At 35.9% G+C, this 18,323-nt stretch overlaps 1 protein-coding gene across 3 annotated transcripts in view; it reads left to right on the top strand.

Moving 5' to 3' along the window:
- Positions 1–14,891, top strand: part of LOC132110786 (calmodulin-lysine N-methyltransferase-like) — a 108,196-nt gene extending 93,305 nt beyond the window's left edge. For all 3 annotated transcript variants that reach the window (XM_059517726.1, XM_059517725.1, XM_059517727.1), the window contains exons 10-12: positions 5,495–5,558; positions 7,975–8,106; positions 13,233–14,891. In XM_059517726.1, coding sequence (XP_059373709.1) covers positions 5,495–5,558; positions 7,975–8,106; positions 13,233–13,325 — 289 coding nt within the window. In that variant the 3' untranslated portion in view covers positions 13,326–14,891. The remainder of the gene's footprint in view (positions 1–5,494; positions 5,559–7,974; positions 8,107–13,232) is intronic.
- Positions 14,892–18,323: the final 3,432 nt, after the last annotated feature.

Below are 18,323 nucleotides of genomic sequence, written 5' to 3'. Positions count from 1 at the left end.
AGTATGATGTTTTGTGTCACCTGCCTAGCTGTATTGTGAAGCCATTTTAATTATAATAATAGCACACAGGGGGGAAAGCATACACAATTAAGCAACACATACAACTGCTTTAAAAATAGCACAAAAATGGGGATGGTCAATAATATTTTCTGTACCTCTGAAATTTTTTATAATTTGCTAAATAAATATAAATATAGATTGCTATCATTTTGGACACTCTTGACTAAAATTATTCTTATGATCTTAAAAACCTTTTTACCTTAAGGTTCCTGTTTAAATGTTGTTTGTACAAAAATAAATAAATAATTAAATCCTAGAATAAAAAAAAATAATTTATATATATATATATATATCTATCAAGTGTCCAGGAAACATGAAGGAATTTGAATATGTATCTGTAAAAACATCTCCACAGTCATCTTAGCATAAGCTCCTGTATCCTGCTGGTGATATGATTTTTATGAGTCATTTATCTGTCTTCACTATATGGTTCATTGAGGGGATGAAGTTAATGCAGTTTGGACTGGTCAGATCAAGTATTAAATCCCACCTATATTTTAATCTTAGTACTACCATCACCTTCAGATTACCACAGGCAAAAATATTTCAAGATAAGCCACATTTGTGGTGTGTTTGTCATCTTTGAGAGCTGTGTAAAGTTTCACATATTATGTACTTCTGTAATATGCTACCATACTTCTATTTATAGCACTGTAAATGCACTGTGAGAGGGATTTTAATGTCAGATAACGCTGGTGAGGATCACGACAACAGTACCAACATGCAAATCTTGTTGCCAAAGGCTTTGACATACTGATGGTGCTGTTGCGGGTGGTCATTACCTTTTTAATAAACATAAAATACTTTTAATGAAAGGAGAAAGAATGAAAGGCAAATATTACATCATTGACAGGTCAATATATGGAAGTAAAGGAGGAAGTACCATTGGTAAATTGGGAAGGGTTTTGTTTGACATACCCTGTCAAGGCCAATGTGGCCAGTCGAACATTCCTGCACTCTCACCCCTAAACTCAACCTCTATTGTCTGGACTGACCTACTCCACCCAAAACACAGGGTCAAAAGTTGAACTGCTAATGAAAAGCTTCTATCCATCAGACTCGTGACTAGACATGACCAGTGAGATCACAAAAATAAGGATTAATCAGCATAACTCTGATCTTTGTCCGTTAGCAAACAAGAGCAGTGTTTTAAGCAGGGTCAGAGGTGGCTGGACTATTTTGCATGTAAAAAAAGTTCACAAGTTAATTCTGTCTGGAACATGGTTTGCTCTTGTAAAAATAGCTGTAGTACCATGAATAGGAAAAAAGCTCAATTCAATTCAGTTCAATTCAAGTTTATTTGTATAACGATACAATAATAACGATAATTTACGATACAAATCATTGCAAAGCAACTTTACAGAAGATTAAGTTTCTATGATATTTAGTAGTAGCTTATAAGTGGTGATCAGTTTATCTGCAAATGACAGGAATTTTCAGAAAAATTTATATAAGACATAGTCAACCAGACGATGAACACTATTAACAGCAATTATAATGTGATTGCATAGTAAGGAGCAATATTTGTTAGTTCTGTATGTTTTTTCAGGGTTAGCATCCTCTGAGCTCCTCTGAGGGGTCAGCATCATCTCTTCTCAGGTGTTCTGAATCCAGACTGGAGCTCGTGTAAATCCTAGTTACGCAAAACAGAGAAACAAATAGAGACATCAGTAGTGTAGCTGCTGTTCCAACAAAGTAAAATTAATTAGTTTAACTCAAGCTAAAGAATAATAATGCGCATTTTATCAGATGCAACTGCAGTCACAAATTATGAGATGCATTATTCGGATGCTTGGCGAAAGAGATGTGTTTTTAATCTAGATTTAAAGTGTGTCTGAACCCCGAACATTATCAGGAAGGATATTCCAGAGTTTGGGAGCCAAATGTGAAAAAGCTCTACCTCCTTTAGTGGACTTTGCTATCCTAGGAACTACCAAAAGTCCAGCGTTTTGTCACCTTAGGGAGCGTGATAGATTATAGCGTGGTAGAAGGCTAGTTAGGTATGCAGGAGCTAAACCATTAAGGGCCTTATAGGTAAGTAATAATCATTTGTAACTGATACGGAACTTAATAGGTAGCCAGTGCAGACTGTAGAATTGGGGTAATATTAACACATTTTCTTGACCTGGTAAGGACTCTAGCCGCTGCATTTTGGACAACCTGTAGCTTGTTTTTTGAAGATGCTTGACAACCAAAAAGAAGTGCGTTACAATAGTCCAGTCTAGAGGTCATAAATGCATGAACTAGCTTTTCTGCATCAGAAACAGGTAACATATTTCGTAGCTTGGCAATGTTTCTAAGATGGAAGAATGCTGTTTTTGTAACATGGGACAAATGGTTTTCAAAATACAAGTTGCTGTCTAATATAACACCCAGATTTTTGACTGTAGAGGAAATAAAAGTACATCTGTCTAGTTGCAAATTGTAGTCTACTAGATTCTGTGTACTGTTTTTTGTTTCAATAAGTAATATCTCTGTCTTATCCGAATTTAATAGGAAAAAATTATTGGTCATCCAATTTTTTACATTTTTAACACACTCTGTTAGCTTAGATAATTTAGAAGTTTCATCTGGTATCGTTGATATATAAAGCTGAGTTCCATCAGCATAACAGTGGACACTAATCCCGTATTTTCTAATAATATTACCAAGGGGCAACATGTATATTGAAAATAGAAGAGGACCTAGGACAGATCCTTGTGGCACTCCATATTTTACTGGTGATAAATGAGATGACTCCCCATTTAAATAAACAAAATGGTAGCTATCAGTAGGGCTGGGCGATATATCGAATATTAGCGATAACATCGGAATAATTTTGACAACGATGTACAATTTGAATATATCGGGAATATCGAATATTTCAAATTCAAGCATACTTTCCCAAAAGAACGCGCCGAATGTCCAAAAAAGGAACCTGTAACTGCTGACTGCTCTACGCCCCTCTACTACGAGAGCTGTAATGATAGCGGTTGCCAGATAACAAGAGTTTAAATCTCCTAATCAGAGCTCCACTGTTACAAGGATACATTTTCTTCCCGGTGTTTGCTTATTTTAAGCAATCTGGCAACCATGCACACGTGCTCACTCCTCATTGCGGAAGAGCCGCTGACGATAATCTGAAAACACTAACAAGCTGGAATTGAGCGATTTAATGAAAGCGTCGTTCAGCTGGTCTGTGTTCTGTCGTGAGATCTCAACTGTATTGTTTGCATTTGTGATCGCAAAATAAATGCACTTACTCGACCGCTGATGTTTGAATAGAGAAACATAGGCTATGGCCATTTGGAATTACTATTGGAGAATTTCACTGATATGTTTACCAGTTTCCATAATATAGACAGAGAGAATGCAAAAGTCTTTGGTATTCATTTATATATATTTATATATAAGAAATAGCTATGTGCTTCAGCAACTAGCTCCCCATCTAAGAGGGTTTTTAGTGTCAGTAGGACCATAGTTTCATGCCACAGAGCTTCTCTTAAAACCACAGACAGTTGACAGACTTGTGTTCTTAGCTTAAAAACTTGTTAAAAAAATTTAAATAATATACTTATCCCAGTTGCATAGTTTAAATTGTGAATTGCATGCACTAAAAAGAAGAATGCACTTTCTGTAACTGTTACTTAATTTGCACTGCTTCAGTTACATATAGGCCTACATGTATTAATTTAATAAAAAGCAGTAAGTGATCTCTTGGTCTAGATTTTTTAACTGCTTAAATTAGCTGTTTAATCTAAATAGTTTTTTTTTTTTTAATGGTCAAAAGAAAATCATGTTTTATTTTTTATTATTTAAATGCAAATGCAAACATATCGAGATATATATCGAATATCGTAAAAATTTTGACAATATCGAGATATCATTTTTTTTTGTATATCGCCCAGCCCTAGCTATCAGACAGGTAGGATCTAAACCATCTTAGAGCCTGCCCTTGAATACCTGTATAGGTTTGTAATCTATCTATGAGTATGTCATGATATATGGTGTTGAACGCAGCACTAAGATCAAGTAAAACTAGTAATGAGATGCAGCCTTGATCTGATGCAAGAAGCAGGTCATTTGTAATTTTAACAAGTGCAATTTCTGTGCTATGGTGGGGCCTGAAACCTGACATTGAAATTCTTCATACAGATAATTTTTTTGCAGGAAGGAGCTCAATTGAGCAGACATAACTTTTTCTAAAATGTTAGACATAAATGGAAGATTTCAAATGGGCCTATAATTTGCCAGTTCACTAGGATCTAGTTGTGGTTTCTTAATAAGAGACTTAATAACCGCCAGCTTGAATGGTTTTGGGATGTGACCTAAAGATAACGACGAGTTAATAATGTTAATGTTAGGTTAACATACAGGTTACAACTCTTTCAGTAATTTAGTTGGTACAGGTCGGGATCTAATAAACATGTTGTTGGTTTAGATGCAGTGATAAGTTTATTTAGCTCTTCCTGTCCTATAGTTGTAAAGCGCTGCAGTTTATTTTTGGGTGCGATGGATGAAACTGACGTATTAAACACTGTAGAATCTATATTTGTTATTTATATAATTAATAATAATTAATAATAATTTGGTTTTAGCCAGGTTTCAGTCAAGCGGAGTACATCAAAACTATTATCTGTGATCATTTCATTTACTGCTTTGGATGTGAGTGATCTAATGTTTATGAGCCCAAACTTAAATTTATTTATTTTTTTCATTTATTTTAAATTTTTCTGGTTTAATCATGATAAGATTTTTTTGTAGATCCTACATTAAATTTATATTTTGACCTCACTATTCGGGGAACAGACACAGTCTTTATAGATTGTACAGCACATGTACTTTTATCATTTAAGCGGGTAGAACAAAAGTTCATAATCATAATAGTTCTATGTACAGTATGTAAAGCAAATGCATTAAACTGATCAAAAGTGACAGTCAAGACAGTTTATTATAGTTATAGGAGAGGTAATAGTTTATTATTTTGTTTAATAGTTTAATTAACTTTTTATACATAAAAGAACATTGTGTATGTATATGCAGTCCAAAGGTTTGGAATAATTAATAATGTATATATATGTTTTTATGTTTTATTTCACTCTCACTAAAAATACAGTAAAAACTGATATTGTAAATTATTATTATTACAATTAGAAATAACTTCTATTTGATTATATTTTGAAATGTAAGTTGTATGTAATTCTGTGCATCACTGAAGGGTTTTTATTGTTTTGTTGCTTAGTATTAAATTGTATCATGTTAATGCCACCTGATACTTCCTTGATCGTTCATCTCTGCTAGTGTGTGGGTTTTACCTTTTGATTTGAATGCTGTCACACCACTGAAACTACATCTGCAAGACGTGCTGGTGGATTTATTCACAAACTGGAACCATTAGCATTCCAATGTATTGTAATCCTTATATAGTTGTTCTGTCTTTCTCTTTTTCTCTTAGTCTGTTTCTTGACCAGTACAGAGCGAGTCTGGTTGATGCTGTTAGAAGATTACTGCGACCTGATGTAAGTGACAGTGTGTGTGTGTGTGTGTGTGTGTGTGTGTGTGTGTGTGTGTGCGTGTGCGTGCGTGTGTGTGCGTGTGTGTGCATGTGCGTGCGTGTGCGTGTTTGTGCATGGGTGTATGTGTGGACTCTCAGTAATTAGTTGGCATGCAGTGATTGAGCGAGTGGAATGGCAGGATTAATATCATGTAATACTTTGATACTTATTGTGTGCAACTTCGATTGGGTCATCTCATCTATTTTATGTACTGCACTAATCATAAGACACAGAAGTCCTCTTTCATGCCCTCTTCATATAAGACCCTGAACAGCAAACGAAGAACACTTCAAAGATAACACCGGATTTGTTTTATCTTTAGAGTTTTTCATGAATTGTCTTTGATATTTGATGTCTTTATGTTAAGGCGTGAGTGAATGATTGAGTGTATATGAGGGATGATCAAAAAAAACTTATACTTCTTAACAAATCTATATATATAGGTATAGGTGTGTATATATATATATATATATATACATACATACATTTTTTTTTACAGTAAACAAATTAAATAAACAAGAATTTATATAGGTATTTTTAGAGGTATATATATAGGTATATATCACAATATTAAATTTTTTTCTGTATTTTTGATCAAATAAATGCAGGCTTGATGAGCAGAAGAAACTTCTTTCAAAAACATTAAAAAAAGTCATGTTTCCAAACTTTTGGTCTGTACTGTATATATATATATATTTATATATATATATATATATATATATATATATATAAGTATATTTAATATAATTAATCATTTTACAGTAAAGATGCAATATTTGTATGATTTAAATTTTTAGGATTTGCATATTTTAGGGTAAAAAGTCTATAATATGAAAAAAGGGTAACAAAATCCATACACACTAAACATTTGTCAGCATGGTGGCAGGAATAAATTGAAAGTAAAAGTTTACAAGTTTTAATGTGAAAAAAAAACCTGTTAGTCATTAAAACTTTTTATTAAAATACTAATTCTCCTAGTCAGGTAATAATGCTGTGTCAAAGCATTCACTCATTTAGTAAATTAAAATGTCTTGTTTTCATTGCGGAGTCGAGAAGTGTTAAAACAGGTTTATTGTTGTGATTTTCCCCAAAACACTGCTGACCAAATGTTTGAGCCAATTTATTGAAACCAATTAATTTTCTTCCTAATGATTCTAATTTTTTATTCTAAAATGCCAACAGACCATCCAGCCAGCATACACAGCTGATTTACACATCTGTAGATATGCTGTTTGTGTATGTATGTGCTTTCAGCGTACATCCCGTGTTGAGCTTATGAAAAACATGAAAACATCTGTTGTATTGAGATGACCCTATTATCATATAAGTAGTTGTTTGCATCATTTGTGTTATTGCCCATTTAATTAAAGCAATAACATGAACAAAAATGTGAAATAATATTTAAAACTGAAGGATTTCAAAGAAACTTTGAACCTTTGGGTAATCCTTAGCTTGGTCCGGCTTGTTGAGAGAAGGGATGCGCTTCCAGCCATTTATTGGATTAGGTGAGCTTTAATCTTTTTGTTTATTATCTAATATAATACCTGGGAGAAATCAAATAGAATGTAATGATGCAAACCGCCACATACAGCAAGTGGGCTTTGAGACACGGTGGAGATGAGCTGGGCTGGATCTCAAGCCCACACTAAAAGCTTACCAGAACAGTCTACCACAATTTTTCATTTTAGAGATTAAAATCTGCCTGCTAATATTGTCTTCATTTTGTAATTTACTAAGCCATTTATAGCAGTTCAAACAGGTGTACCAGCTATGATACTACCCTGCCTTTCATTGTTTTATCAAGCAGACAGGAGCCACAATATTTGGACTTTTTAGGGGAATCAGCCTTAACAGTTGTATATTCAAACAGAATAACAGTATTTTAATAACAGTAATAATAAGTTATTATTTTTATTATTTAATTATTATTATTATTATTATTAGAGAAATATGTGAGAAGATTGATTTATATTTGAAGAGGATTATTGATATTTCCTTTAGCAAATTTAGAGCAGTGTTTTTAGCAAGGTCAGAGTACTGCTGCATAAATTGTATTAGTATGATTTCACTGTCCATGACTAGCAGTCTGTAAAAAAAGAATATTGGAGTACATTTACCAATAACTTTCAGTCTTTCTACTGAAACATTTTATTTTTAATTCAACGCTACTTGCTATTTCCAATAGTAATTTTGATTGAAAATTGCCTCCATACAAAACAAAAGAAGTCTCATTATTAGGTTAATGAGAAAGTGTTAACAGTCTTATAACATTCATGATCTTTAACTTTTACTTTATTAGATGCTAACAGATGAACAATTTGTTGAAGTGAAGTGAAACACTAATAAAGTGTCTCTGTATGTTTGTCATTTGTCTCTTTAGGGCACGGCTCTAGTATTTGCCCCTACCAGAGGAGACACACTGGCTGAATTCTGCAGACTGGCAGAAAGCGCAGGCCTGAGAGTGTGTCGCTATGACAACTATGACTCACACTTGTGGGACCTTCACCTGAAGGTGTGTACAGTATGTGTGTGTGGCTTTTATTGTGTACGTGCAAATGTTTTAAAGTGTCAGAAAGTTGAGATTCAAGGTTTAAAGTTTGACTGCATTTGTCACCACCTTTGTCCGTGCACTAAATTTGTATTTTGAAATGTTTCACTGAAGTACAGTATGGTATGTCAGCAGGAGCAGGAACGGGGAGTCTGGTAAGCTTCAGCTCTAAATGGACTCTTAGAACTCAAAAGCTGTCTTTCTGAGAAACTCTAAATGAATGGGACAGGGTGCAGTTCCTTTCCCCTGGCTGAAAGCACAAATACAGTACCCAGGTCAAAGTGACAGTGCAGTCCAGCTGGTTAACTGGTACCAATAGCACAGCCACGGCTGCCATTTTTGGTTACCAAAGAAGCTGTGAGGAGCCATTATGCCCCACAGGCCTAACAGTGGTGGCCCTGCCAATGCCTGAGAAAAATGGGCCTGTCAGCGGGACTCTAGAGCTGAGTGATTGGAACTTTATTTCTGAAGTGATGGACATGGCTGGGCAGAAAAACGCAGAGTGGTCATTGTGGCTACAGAGGAAAGTGTGTTTGAATTTAGAGCCATCAGTTGAGAGCAGAAAGGGAGAGAGAGAAAGAGAAATGCAGAATTCTGTTATTCTGTCAGATTTTGGTACTTTTGCATTTTCTAAAGAGTTTTCAAACATTTTCAATGGAAGAGGAGCTATTTTAGAAACAAAAGCTTTATAAACCTCCATGAGATAACCATCAATGCCAGAGGTTTTGCCATACCAGGTGGCTGTTCTAAGCTTTTTTTGGTCTGGATTAATTGTTAAAATGTTTAAATCATTAAAAAACCATAGACGTATCTATTGTAAATTCAGAAGTATATTAATTGGAATAATATTATTTAAAAGTGTCATTAATTTCTTTAGGATCCACTTAGTAGTTGTGACATATTTAGAATTTTTGTGGAATTAACCTGGAAGCTGGTTGACATTTTATCTGATGTGCTAAAAATCGCACATTGTAGGCTGGAGCACAGGTTTTGGGTTTAAACTGTCTAAACTGGGATTAATAATTTTGCAGTTTAAATCCCCACCAAAGATTAAACAATGTGTGTTCAAGTCCACTAAGTGTGAGAGGATTTTATGAATGAAATGTACGTCATCCCAGCCAGGGGCACAAAAACATACCAGGGCAAAAGGGGTTTGGAAAAAATAACCAGTCACCATCCCTGAGAGCCAGAGACACATTTAAAGTTATTGAATTGGATTTTCTCATTAATTATAATTGCTGTTCCTCTCCAGATATTTAAAATCTGCTATGATTTGAAAAGCTTTGTCGTGTTAGGTGAGCAAGCTGTGATTTTATTGGTAGCCAACCAGAAATCCTCTGACTGTGAACCATGTTGCAGGTTTGCAGAGAGGCCACAAGGCCGAAACTGCTGGCAGCGAATGTGTACAGTGTTGTAAGCAATCAAAATGTGTCAAATCATTCACGGCACCTTTAAGCATTGTCAAGATGAGTCAAATCTGTGCCACGCTTGCCTATTTGCACACACAAAGACACACACACACACACACACACACACACACAACTAGCTAGTGCATTCACCTGTTCCTAATGTTGCCCTGATGCACATGAAGTCTAACGGGATCTTTTTTAGAGCCCAACCACCTACTGTGTTTTCTGTGCAGATGATGACATGAGCAGTGAGGGGCCAAGATAGCTGAGTCAAGAGTCCCGCTGTTCGCGGCCGTGTGTGTGCGTCTTTACTCTCGTTTGTCATCGGTTCATGCAGCTGTGTGTGTGATACAAGGGGCAAGCTGAAGTGCCCTCATCATATCTCAAAGTGATTAATTCCTCTTTCTTATCTTCTGATGAACACCCTGCCCCCTGTGAGTCTGCACTGGGTGCGAATGTAAGGAACGAAGAGCACAAAGAAATGCACAGCAGACAATAGATCACATGCCCCACCTCCTCCAGAATCCCAAATCTCAGCCTTCTATTATAGCAGCGTCTACGGGCCCCTCTTGGACTTACACATACGGGCGTCTGTCTCTCCTCACCTCCAGCCAGCCTCTGATGTCTTGGAGATTGAAGTGTTTCCTTTAAGACCCTAAATCTCCTCCCTCCCTCCTGTGTGTGTGTGCAGGCCAGCCGTGGATGGGGCTCTCAGCAGTGTGGGGACGTGGCGAGGGGGCTGTGTGTTATCCTCTTATCCCCACTGTTCTGGAATAGAGCACCAGCAGCTGGAGGACTGCAAGCCGCCTGATAATGCAGCTATTTTCTACTCGGCCATCTTAATCTTGTTACTCAAATGGTTGTGAAGAGAGTCATGAATTTTAATTCAGACATCTCTCATACACACCCACACATATACATACACATATTAACTTAATCTCTCTACATCCTTCCAACTTCCAGCTGTCCGTCTGGCCGTATCTGCTCTCGGCGCGTTTAACACCCGAATCTATCCATTTCTGGGGCCTGTAGCGCGAGCATCCGGTTGTCCGTTTCATCCCGTTCTTTCTTAAGAGCGCCTCTTGCTCTCCTGGTCGCAGAAAGCAGGCTGAGGGAGAACGAGGAGAGGGAGGGAAAGGCAACAATAAAATAAATGACTTGCATCTCGGCAGCCATGCGATTAAAAAGTAGGAGCCGATTTATCCAGCCACCCATGAAGCTGATTAGCAGGCTGTGATCAGGAGGAACAGCTTTGCTTGTTAAACTTTTCACCTTTGTAAGCTCGCTGCCTTTTCTCTCCTTCCTCTCTCTCTCTCTCTCTCTCTTTCTAAGCTTCTTTGCTATATCATTCACTAACACTTTTATTGCGCTCTCTCTCGTGCTCTCGCTTTCCTTCTGGCCTCTCTCAGTCACTCACTCCTACTGTTCATCAAACTTAACTTCCGTGTGCACACGCTCTAGATGTGTTCCAATTCACAAGCTCCCAACACAGTGTTCACATTATGCGAAACGTCATCTAACGTCATATATTTATAATATATATATAGTTGATCAGACCTGAAATAATAAATCGTTTTATATTTAAATATATAAGTTATTGTAGTTCATCATTATCAGTGTGCACTTGTTCCTTGTGCTTGTGCTCTTCAGACTGAACACAAATGCTTCCTGCGGTTTAAAGTGTAGATTGTATAGACACTACAGTCTCACTTGTCTGGGTCGGTGTGAATGTTGGTCTGAACGGCTGGCTGGCCAGATTACTGGGAGGTCACGGGTTCAAACACTGGCTGCTGTGTCGAGGGGTGGAGAGAGAGATAACACACATCAAGGGCAAGAGAGTGGCCTTTTATCTGTTTTTATTTTATCCCAAGCCACAGAGATGATGAGGTGAATGTTAGAATAAGACAGAAAGAGCATGTGTATCCATTTGGGAATCGCTTAATGGTGTTCAAACAGCTTTAATGTTTGTTGGTAATGGTTTATTCTCTCTGTTTGTAGCCAGTGGAGGATGCTTAGACACCTCAGTCATACTGTTCATAACTTTCCTTTCAAAGTTCTGCCTGGAAAGGCCTTCCAGTTTCACATGTGAATGATATAACTTTAGCATGGTGGATGAATGTGATGGTCCTGTTAGAATGGTGTTTGCATAAAATATTCCACAAATAAAATCCAGTAAAAAAAATGTGGTGGTACAGATAAGACCAATACGTTTTAGTCACTCTGAAAGTCTACACGCATGTCAGCTTTGTTTGCTTTTTTCGGAGGGGTCTTGGTTTTATAAATGAACGGCACGTTTCTCTGTCTTAAGTGCTGGTGGAGTGTGTGGGATCTGATTGGTTGGGACAGGGCTGAGCTCCAGGGCAGGAAGCACTGGCAGTGCACTGAGTGTACTGCCACAACTCTAGAGCTCAGACGGTGGCAGAAAAGCAGACCCACAGGGCATATTGTACCACAAGGCTGTGTGACATACCCTCTGCAGACACCTCTACTCTAAGCGAGCCATTATTAAGCAGTTAGTGGGATTCTTGCCACTTGTCCTTGTATGTTAGAGGGGAGTTCTTGCACTGCACATATGAATAGTGAAAGGCATATCACAGGAACTTTTTTTTTTTTTAAAGTGAGAAGCTGCAGAAATAGAATGTTCTTGCTCTAATTTGTCAGAACAGTTGTGCAAACATTGGGGCTGATGTGTCAACCCCTATCAATTCAAATCTTAATCATTATTTTCAAAAAAGTATTTAAATAGATAGAAATATATTTTATATTTAAGATAAAAGTATGAAATAAAATAAATATAAATATTACATGAAAACAACTCTAAAATATCACCTTACTAATTGAAATACATTAATGTTTTAAGTTAAAAAATTAAAATAAAAGTAAATTAAGTCTAAATAGAAATAAAAATAATTATAATAAAATTGCAAAGCACATAAAAAATACTAAATCTTACAATAAAAACTGGAAATAGAAAAATACAATACTAAATATTAATAAGTACTGTAATAGTATATAAATAATGCTAAAATAAAACTGTTATGTGGTCGCACCACAGGATATTTACTTGAACTAATCTTGCAGTGTCATAAAAATATCAAATTATCTGATTATTTTAGAGACTTCATGGTCTCCTCTTTATATCACTTCCTATTTTTTCTGCATGCTGGTCACACCACATGACTTTGATTTAGACCAATATTAGTAAGCAGTGTAATTTTGTTAACAATATTCTTTTTCTAATAAATAATAAAACAATATGCCAAACTGCTCAAGGTTTTCTATTGATGAATGTAATTCTTTTAATGAGGAATTCTTATATTTTGTTATTAGAGCTGTCTTGATTAAATTTTTTTTTTTAAATGCCTCTAAAATAACTCCTAAGATACACCTCATAAAAATATTTAAATGAGTTTTCATTCATAAATTAAAAACACATTTGTCGTATAAGAGATGTATTCTAGTCATTATATGTTTAAAGTGCTTTTTATTTTTAAGTGTTTTAATTTTATTTTATTAATTTTTAAATTAGTGTCATTGCACTGGCCTGGCTATAGTACTATTAAGTCAGATGTTTATTTGCATACTGAAAAAACACATATATGTGAGTGTGACTCCGTTATTGATTCAGTAGTTTTTCCATCTTTTTTTCCTGCTTCTGAACAACTGAATCTTGTTTTTCAGATGCAGAGAGAGGGAAAGGAGGTGTACGATGAGAACATCCACTATCCTCTTCTCCTCACTCTCACTCACGGATCCAGTCCAGCCCTGATCTGAGCTGGATAAAGCCATCTCATGCCAGGATGCCTTTCTGTACTGCCCACCCCGGCTTTGCCACTGTGTCCTCACTTCCTGTGTGTGTGTGTGTGTGTGTGTGTGTGTGTTTGTGTGTGTGTGTCAGGCCTAAGCAGCCTCTCATCACACTCCTCAACTCGGATAACTTTTTCTTAACTATGTTGTGTGTGTGCAGTGAAAACAGACTATGTAGGTGAGTAGCCGTGTGTGTGTGTACTTGACCTGTTTACTGTGCAACAACAGTGTGAAATGCATTAAATGGGAAAGGAGAACACATCCCTCCCTCTCATTCTACAAACACTGCGGATGTGATGCTCAGATGTAAACGTATTCAATGCCTGTGAGTATGCGTGATATCAGAGATGATGATGAGGGGCAGAATGTTACGAATTTATGAATTCAACTCTGGAGGCTGATGCAGTTAATCAGGTTCACAGGACTATCTTTGCCTCTTTACAAAGAGACAAATGAGGTACTGTGGTCATCTTGATCCTGAGATCTTGTTATCATAATGACACCAGCTATCAGTTAGCTACTGATTCTGTCTCTACATTCAAAGGCTCATTCTGACACCAAAGGTTATGAGGGGATGAGATGGGAGCTGCTGCGCTGAATGTTATTTGCTTCACTGTGAAATGCTCTCACTTTGCATTTTTTATTGAAGAACTGACAAGATATGAGAGATTAGGCCAGACTAAGATATCCTGACAGCATCACACTACCACTGGTAAGACCTGCAGCACTGTTCTCCACTGAGTCCTGTATGTTTAGAGTGCACTCACTGTGCATGCTGGACCAGTGGCCTCATAAAGAGATGAAAATGGTGTCATCATTGATCATGTCTCTTAAAACCCATTTGAATTTCTTTTAATCTTAGAATGTGAAGAGGGTTATTTGTAGCAGAGTGTCCAAATTGGTACTTTCTATACAATAAAAGTGAATGGTAATCATAACAACGTGCAACATTTTAAGAGAATAACTTGAGAAAACTTAAGTTTCATTCTTTTTTGCACACATGGGCTTCAGAGAACTTCAGAGGAAAGCTGGGCTGATATGTGTTTTTTTTGTTGTTGTTAAACGTGACAGCCTCTGGTCATCATCTACTTTCATTGTATGGAAAAGGGCAGCATTGACACTCTGCTAAACTTCTCTTTATATGTTCCATGGAAACGACATGAGTGTGAGTAAATGATGATGATTTTTAAGTTTAAATTTATTTAATAGATACAATTCATATGAATTCTATATAGAGGCCCCTTTCTGCCATTAAACAAAAATAAAAATAAAAGGCAATTTTTTTTTTTATTTTTGCAATTGTCTGTTTAGATCTTCAATTTATGAGTCTCGCAATTCTGACTTTTTTCTTCTGAACACCGAATTAACATCCTTAAGTTGTTGTTTTTTCTACTGCAGAGTAGAAAATAAAAAAGGTAATTATGACTTTTTATATCATGATTCTGACAGTTTTATATCTCACAATTCATACTTTTCTTATCAGAATTGCTAGAAACAAACTTAGAATTTAAAGATATAAACTTTAATTAAAAATTATTTTATATATATATATCACAATTACCTTCTTTTTTTTTTAATCCCAAATTGAAAACAAGCTAAGCTTCAGTGGTTCTGTTTTTGTAGATCAATTGGTATACAGGTGTTAGTTTTTGGTGTACATTCAGAAGAATATTATTTTATGCCCAACTATTAAACTCAAGCTATTTTATGCATTTTAACAAATTAAATCTTTTTTTTTTTTTTGCTTTTCTAGACTTTAGCCCAATTTCCCCCACACTGTTGTTTTCTCCTGATGGTGAGCTGCTGACGCCTCATTCAGAGCTCTTTGGTTTGTTGTGAATTGTTCAGGGCTGTGTGCTTCTGCACTGTGATTACATTTGTACAAAACACAGATGAGTCCAAAGTGATTGTTTCTCACTGACACTGCAGGTGCTTGCAACGACTGTGATTAAATCATTGTTTTGAATCCTTCTGTGTCCTGCTCATTTTTTTGTGTCACATAATGTGTAATTGATTTGTGGTGTGATTGCTCATTGTTATAATAATTAATGCCAAAATTGTTTCATTTTTTTAATGCATCAATTGCATTTAATTATTCTTATATATAATTGGGTCAAATGTTGTGACCAAAGGTCAGATTAAATGTTTTCAGTTTAAACCTAAAATCGGGGGGAAAAAACATTTTTACTAGTGTTCTCACTTCTGGACCTGACTATATGTCCTTCAGTGTCACTTGACTAGTGGATGGCATGTGTCTCAATTCACTGTCACTCTAGGCCTCTTCATTTCCAATGCTCTGATAGCCAACTTCAGCTGTAGAGTCGCTATGCAGCTAATCCTGTCAGTCAGTCTATGGAAAAGAGAGAGGGGGTAGGGGTAAAAAGGAACCCAGCTCTGTCTTTTGAGATTTGAAAGTGGTCCGTTGTCCCCTCCCTCTGTCCCAGTAGAGGGAGAGAGCTCCCTGTTCACTACAAGGGCTCCATTAACTTGACCACTTGCCCTTCGCACACAAAGCCTGGGCCGGCCCACTGTCCCACCCACCCAATTATGTGCGATTAAGCTCAGTGTGCTGTGTCAAGATGCAGAGGGACAGAGAGAGAGAGTCGAGATACTCTGTAAACGGAGGGAGAGAATGGGGAAAAAAGGAAGACTAGTGATTAAAAGGCACTGCATGTCTGTTACCTGTGGTATGCCATTATTGTCTTCAAGTACATCCAGTCTAAAAGTCAGTCAGAAATTATATATCGACTGAAAACTTAAAATCTCAAAATTCATCCTTTAAAACCCATTTTAAAATCAGACATTGCATTACCATGTAAATGGTACATCAATATCATGTTACAAAATATTTTCATTCATGAATTATAAAACTGTAATTTTGGATCGTGCACTATAAAGTCTATGTTCAAAAATGTGAGTGACAGTTAAGGGGTTAAAACAAATGTGTTATGAACAATTATAAATTACAATAATATTTATAACAGTAATCATATATGTGTATAGATGAACATTAATCTAGACTATATATATATATATATATTATATATAATACATACAACATTTTTATTTATAACTAATGCTTTAACAAATTGTATTTTGGTGCAAGATGTTACCAAAATTATTTTATTTATTTTTAACTGCTAATGTAATCAGTATAATTATATAATCTGGCAGGCTGCAACTATTATTAAATTTACTACCAATTTTTAACATTTATTCTTTAAAAATCAGTAGATCTCCTTATTTGTACAATTATTTTACGTTGATTAACATAAACGGTAAATAATTTGAGTAAATGTTGTATTTATTCATTTATTTTGTTGTTGTAAACAGATGTTTTTGTGCTGCTGGTGTGAGATTATGGGCAAAGCAGAAAATGTGTTTAAAGAATGAGATTAAAAAAATATATTATATAAAATGATATTTAAAAATTTGCTATGACGTCTCTCTCTAAAACATGTTTTGTATTTCTGTAGACAAACTCAAATAGATGGCATGCTGTTATTGAATGCACCGTGCTGATGTGGTTGTGCCCATCTCCCTGAGGCTTGTTGGCACCGACAGGGCAAAAGGAGGTGAACTGACAATGATGATATATGTACTGAGCTGTTTCAGGTGAGCATGTTTTCTCATCATACCATGGATGGATTATGGCCTGGGCTCGACTGCCACAGGCCTTGTGCTGTGGGGCCCACTCAGGCCTGTCACCCAGAAACAAACCCACACTGCAAATGGAGCACTGACTTAAAAATTCAAACCAAGGTTAAATAATAAAAATAAAAAAAATACATAATTGGGTAATAAATACATAATGGCTAAGAATGTAAGATATCATACTTTTTTATTTGTTGTTGCATTTGCAAAAAAAAAAAATTAGTAAAATACTGTTCTTTCAATTACGAGCTGGAGTTTTAAGACTGCAACTTTTGAAAAATGATAAGGTTGTGATGAAACGGAAGCAGCAGCAGATCTTTTCATTCATATTGTGTCTTACATCAAGTGTAACAGATTGTCAAAAAAAAAAATAATAATAATAAATGGGGTGTGGCAACTTGGCTACTCCATCCATTGGTTATTGATTGGATTTTGAGATATGGGCACTAAAATCAAAAGATAAATGTGAGTTTGCAAGGTAGGGTTTAAGTGGGCTAATTTAGAGAAGTCCTGTATATGTCACCAGACAGAAATCTGTCATTTTGACCAGAAGGTACAGTTATGATATTTTAATAAAAAACATTTTTAGAATTAAACATACAGTATGCATGGATAAACTGTGCAGAATACGATGTAGAATACAGTATGCATTAAGAAAATAGATGGGGTAAATTTTCAATTTAAGCTGATTTTAATTTGCAATTAAAAGCTATACCATTAGGTATTTGAATGAGGGCCTTTGCAGTACCATCTGTCCTTGCCTTTTACTGGTATTTTATCAACTCAATTTTCTGTGTGAACACTAGGACACGCTTTGTTTTTTATGTCCACCTGACTCCGTTAATGGCAAACTCTGAAATGTGCTGGATACTATTTATTGACATTATATTGCTGCTTTCCCATCCAAAATTTTGCAAATGTGCAAACCTCATCATTTGACCTTGAGTTTAAAACCAATAAAAGGTCCCCTGTCCTTCAAAAAGATTTTTTTTTTTTTTTTTTTTTTGTCGCTTTTATTGAAGAAGTAGATTTTAAAGTCTGTGTCCTTAATTCCGCAGTTGTGCTTTTAAAAAAGTTCCCGTCTAACGGTCAGAGTAAATCAAGGGAAGTGAGTGCACAGTTCCTGAAAGCATTTTCTCCACTGAGAGCCATTGAGTGTGTTAGCAGCAGGAGTTGGAATGCTTTCCCTTCCAACACCTGCTACCGGCCCTGTGGGGCCTGGATTACCTTTTCATTTCCACCCTCTCTGCAGAGAGGGAGAGTGAAGTGAAGCTAAGTAAAGTCAAGATAAACGTGGACCCTTCGGCCTGT

The sequence above is a fragment of the Carassius carassius genome, chromosome 30, assembly GCF_963082965.1.
Source record: "Carassius carassius chromosome 30, fCarCar2.1, whole genome shotgun sequence".
Classification (NCBI taxonomy): Eukaryota; Metazoa; Chordata; class Actinopteri; order Cypriniformes; family Cyprinidae; genus Carassius; species Carassius carassius.
This window is presented reverse-complemented; position numbering and strand designations above follow the sequence as displayed.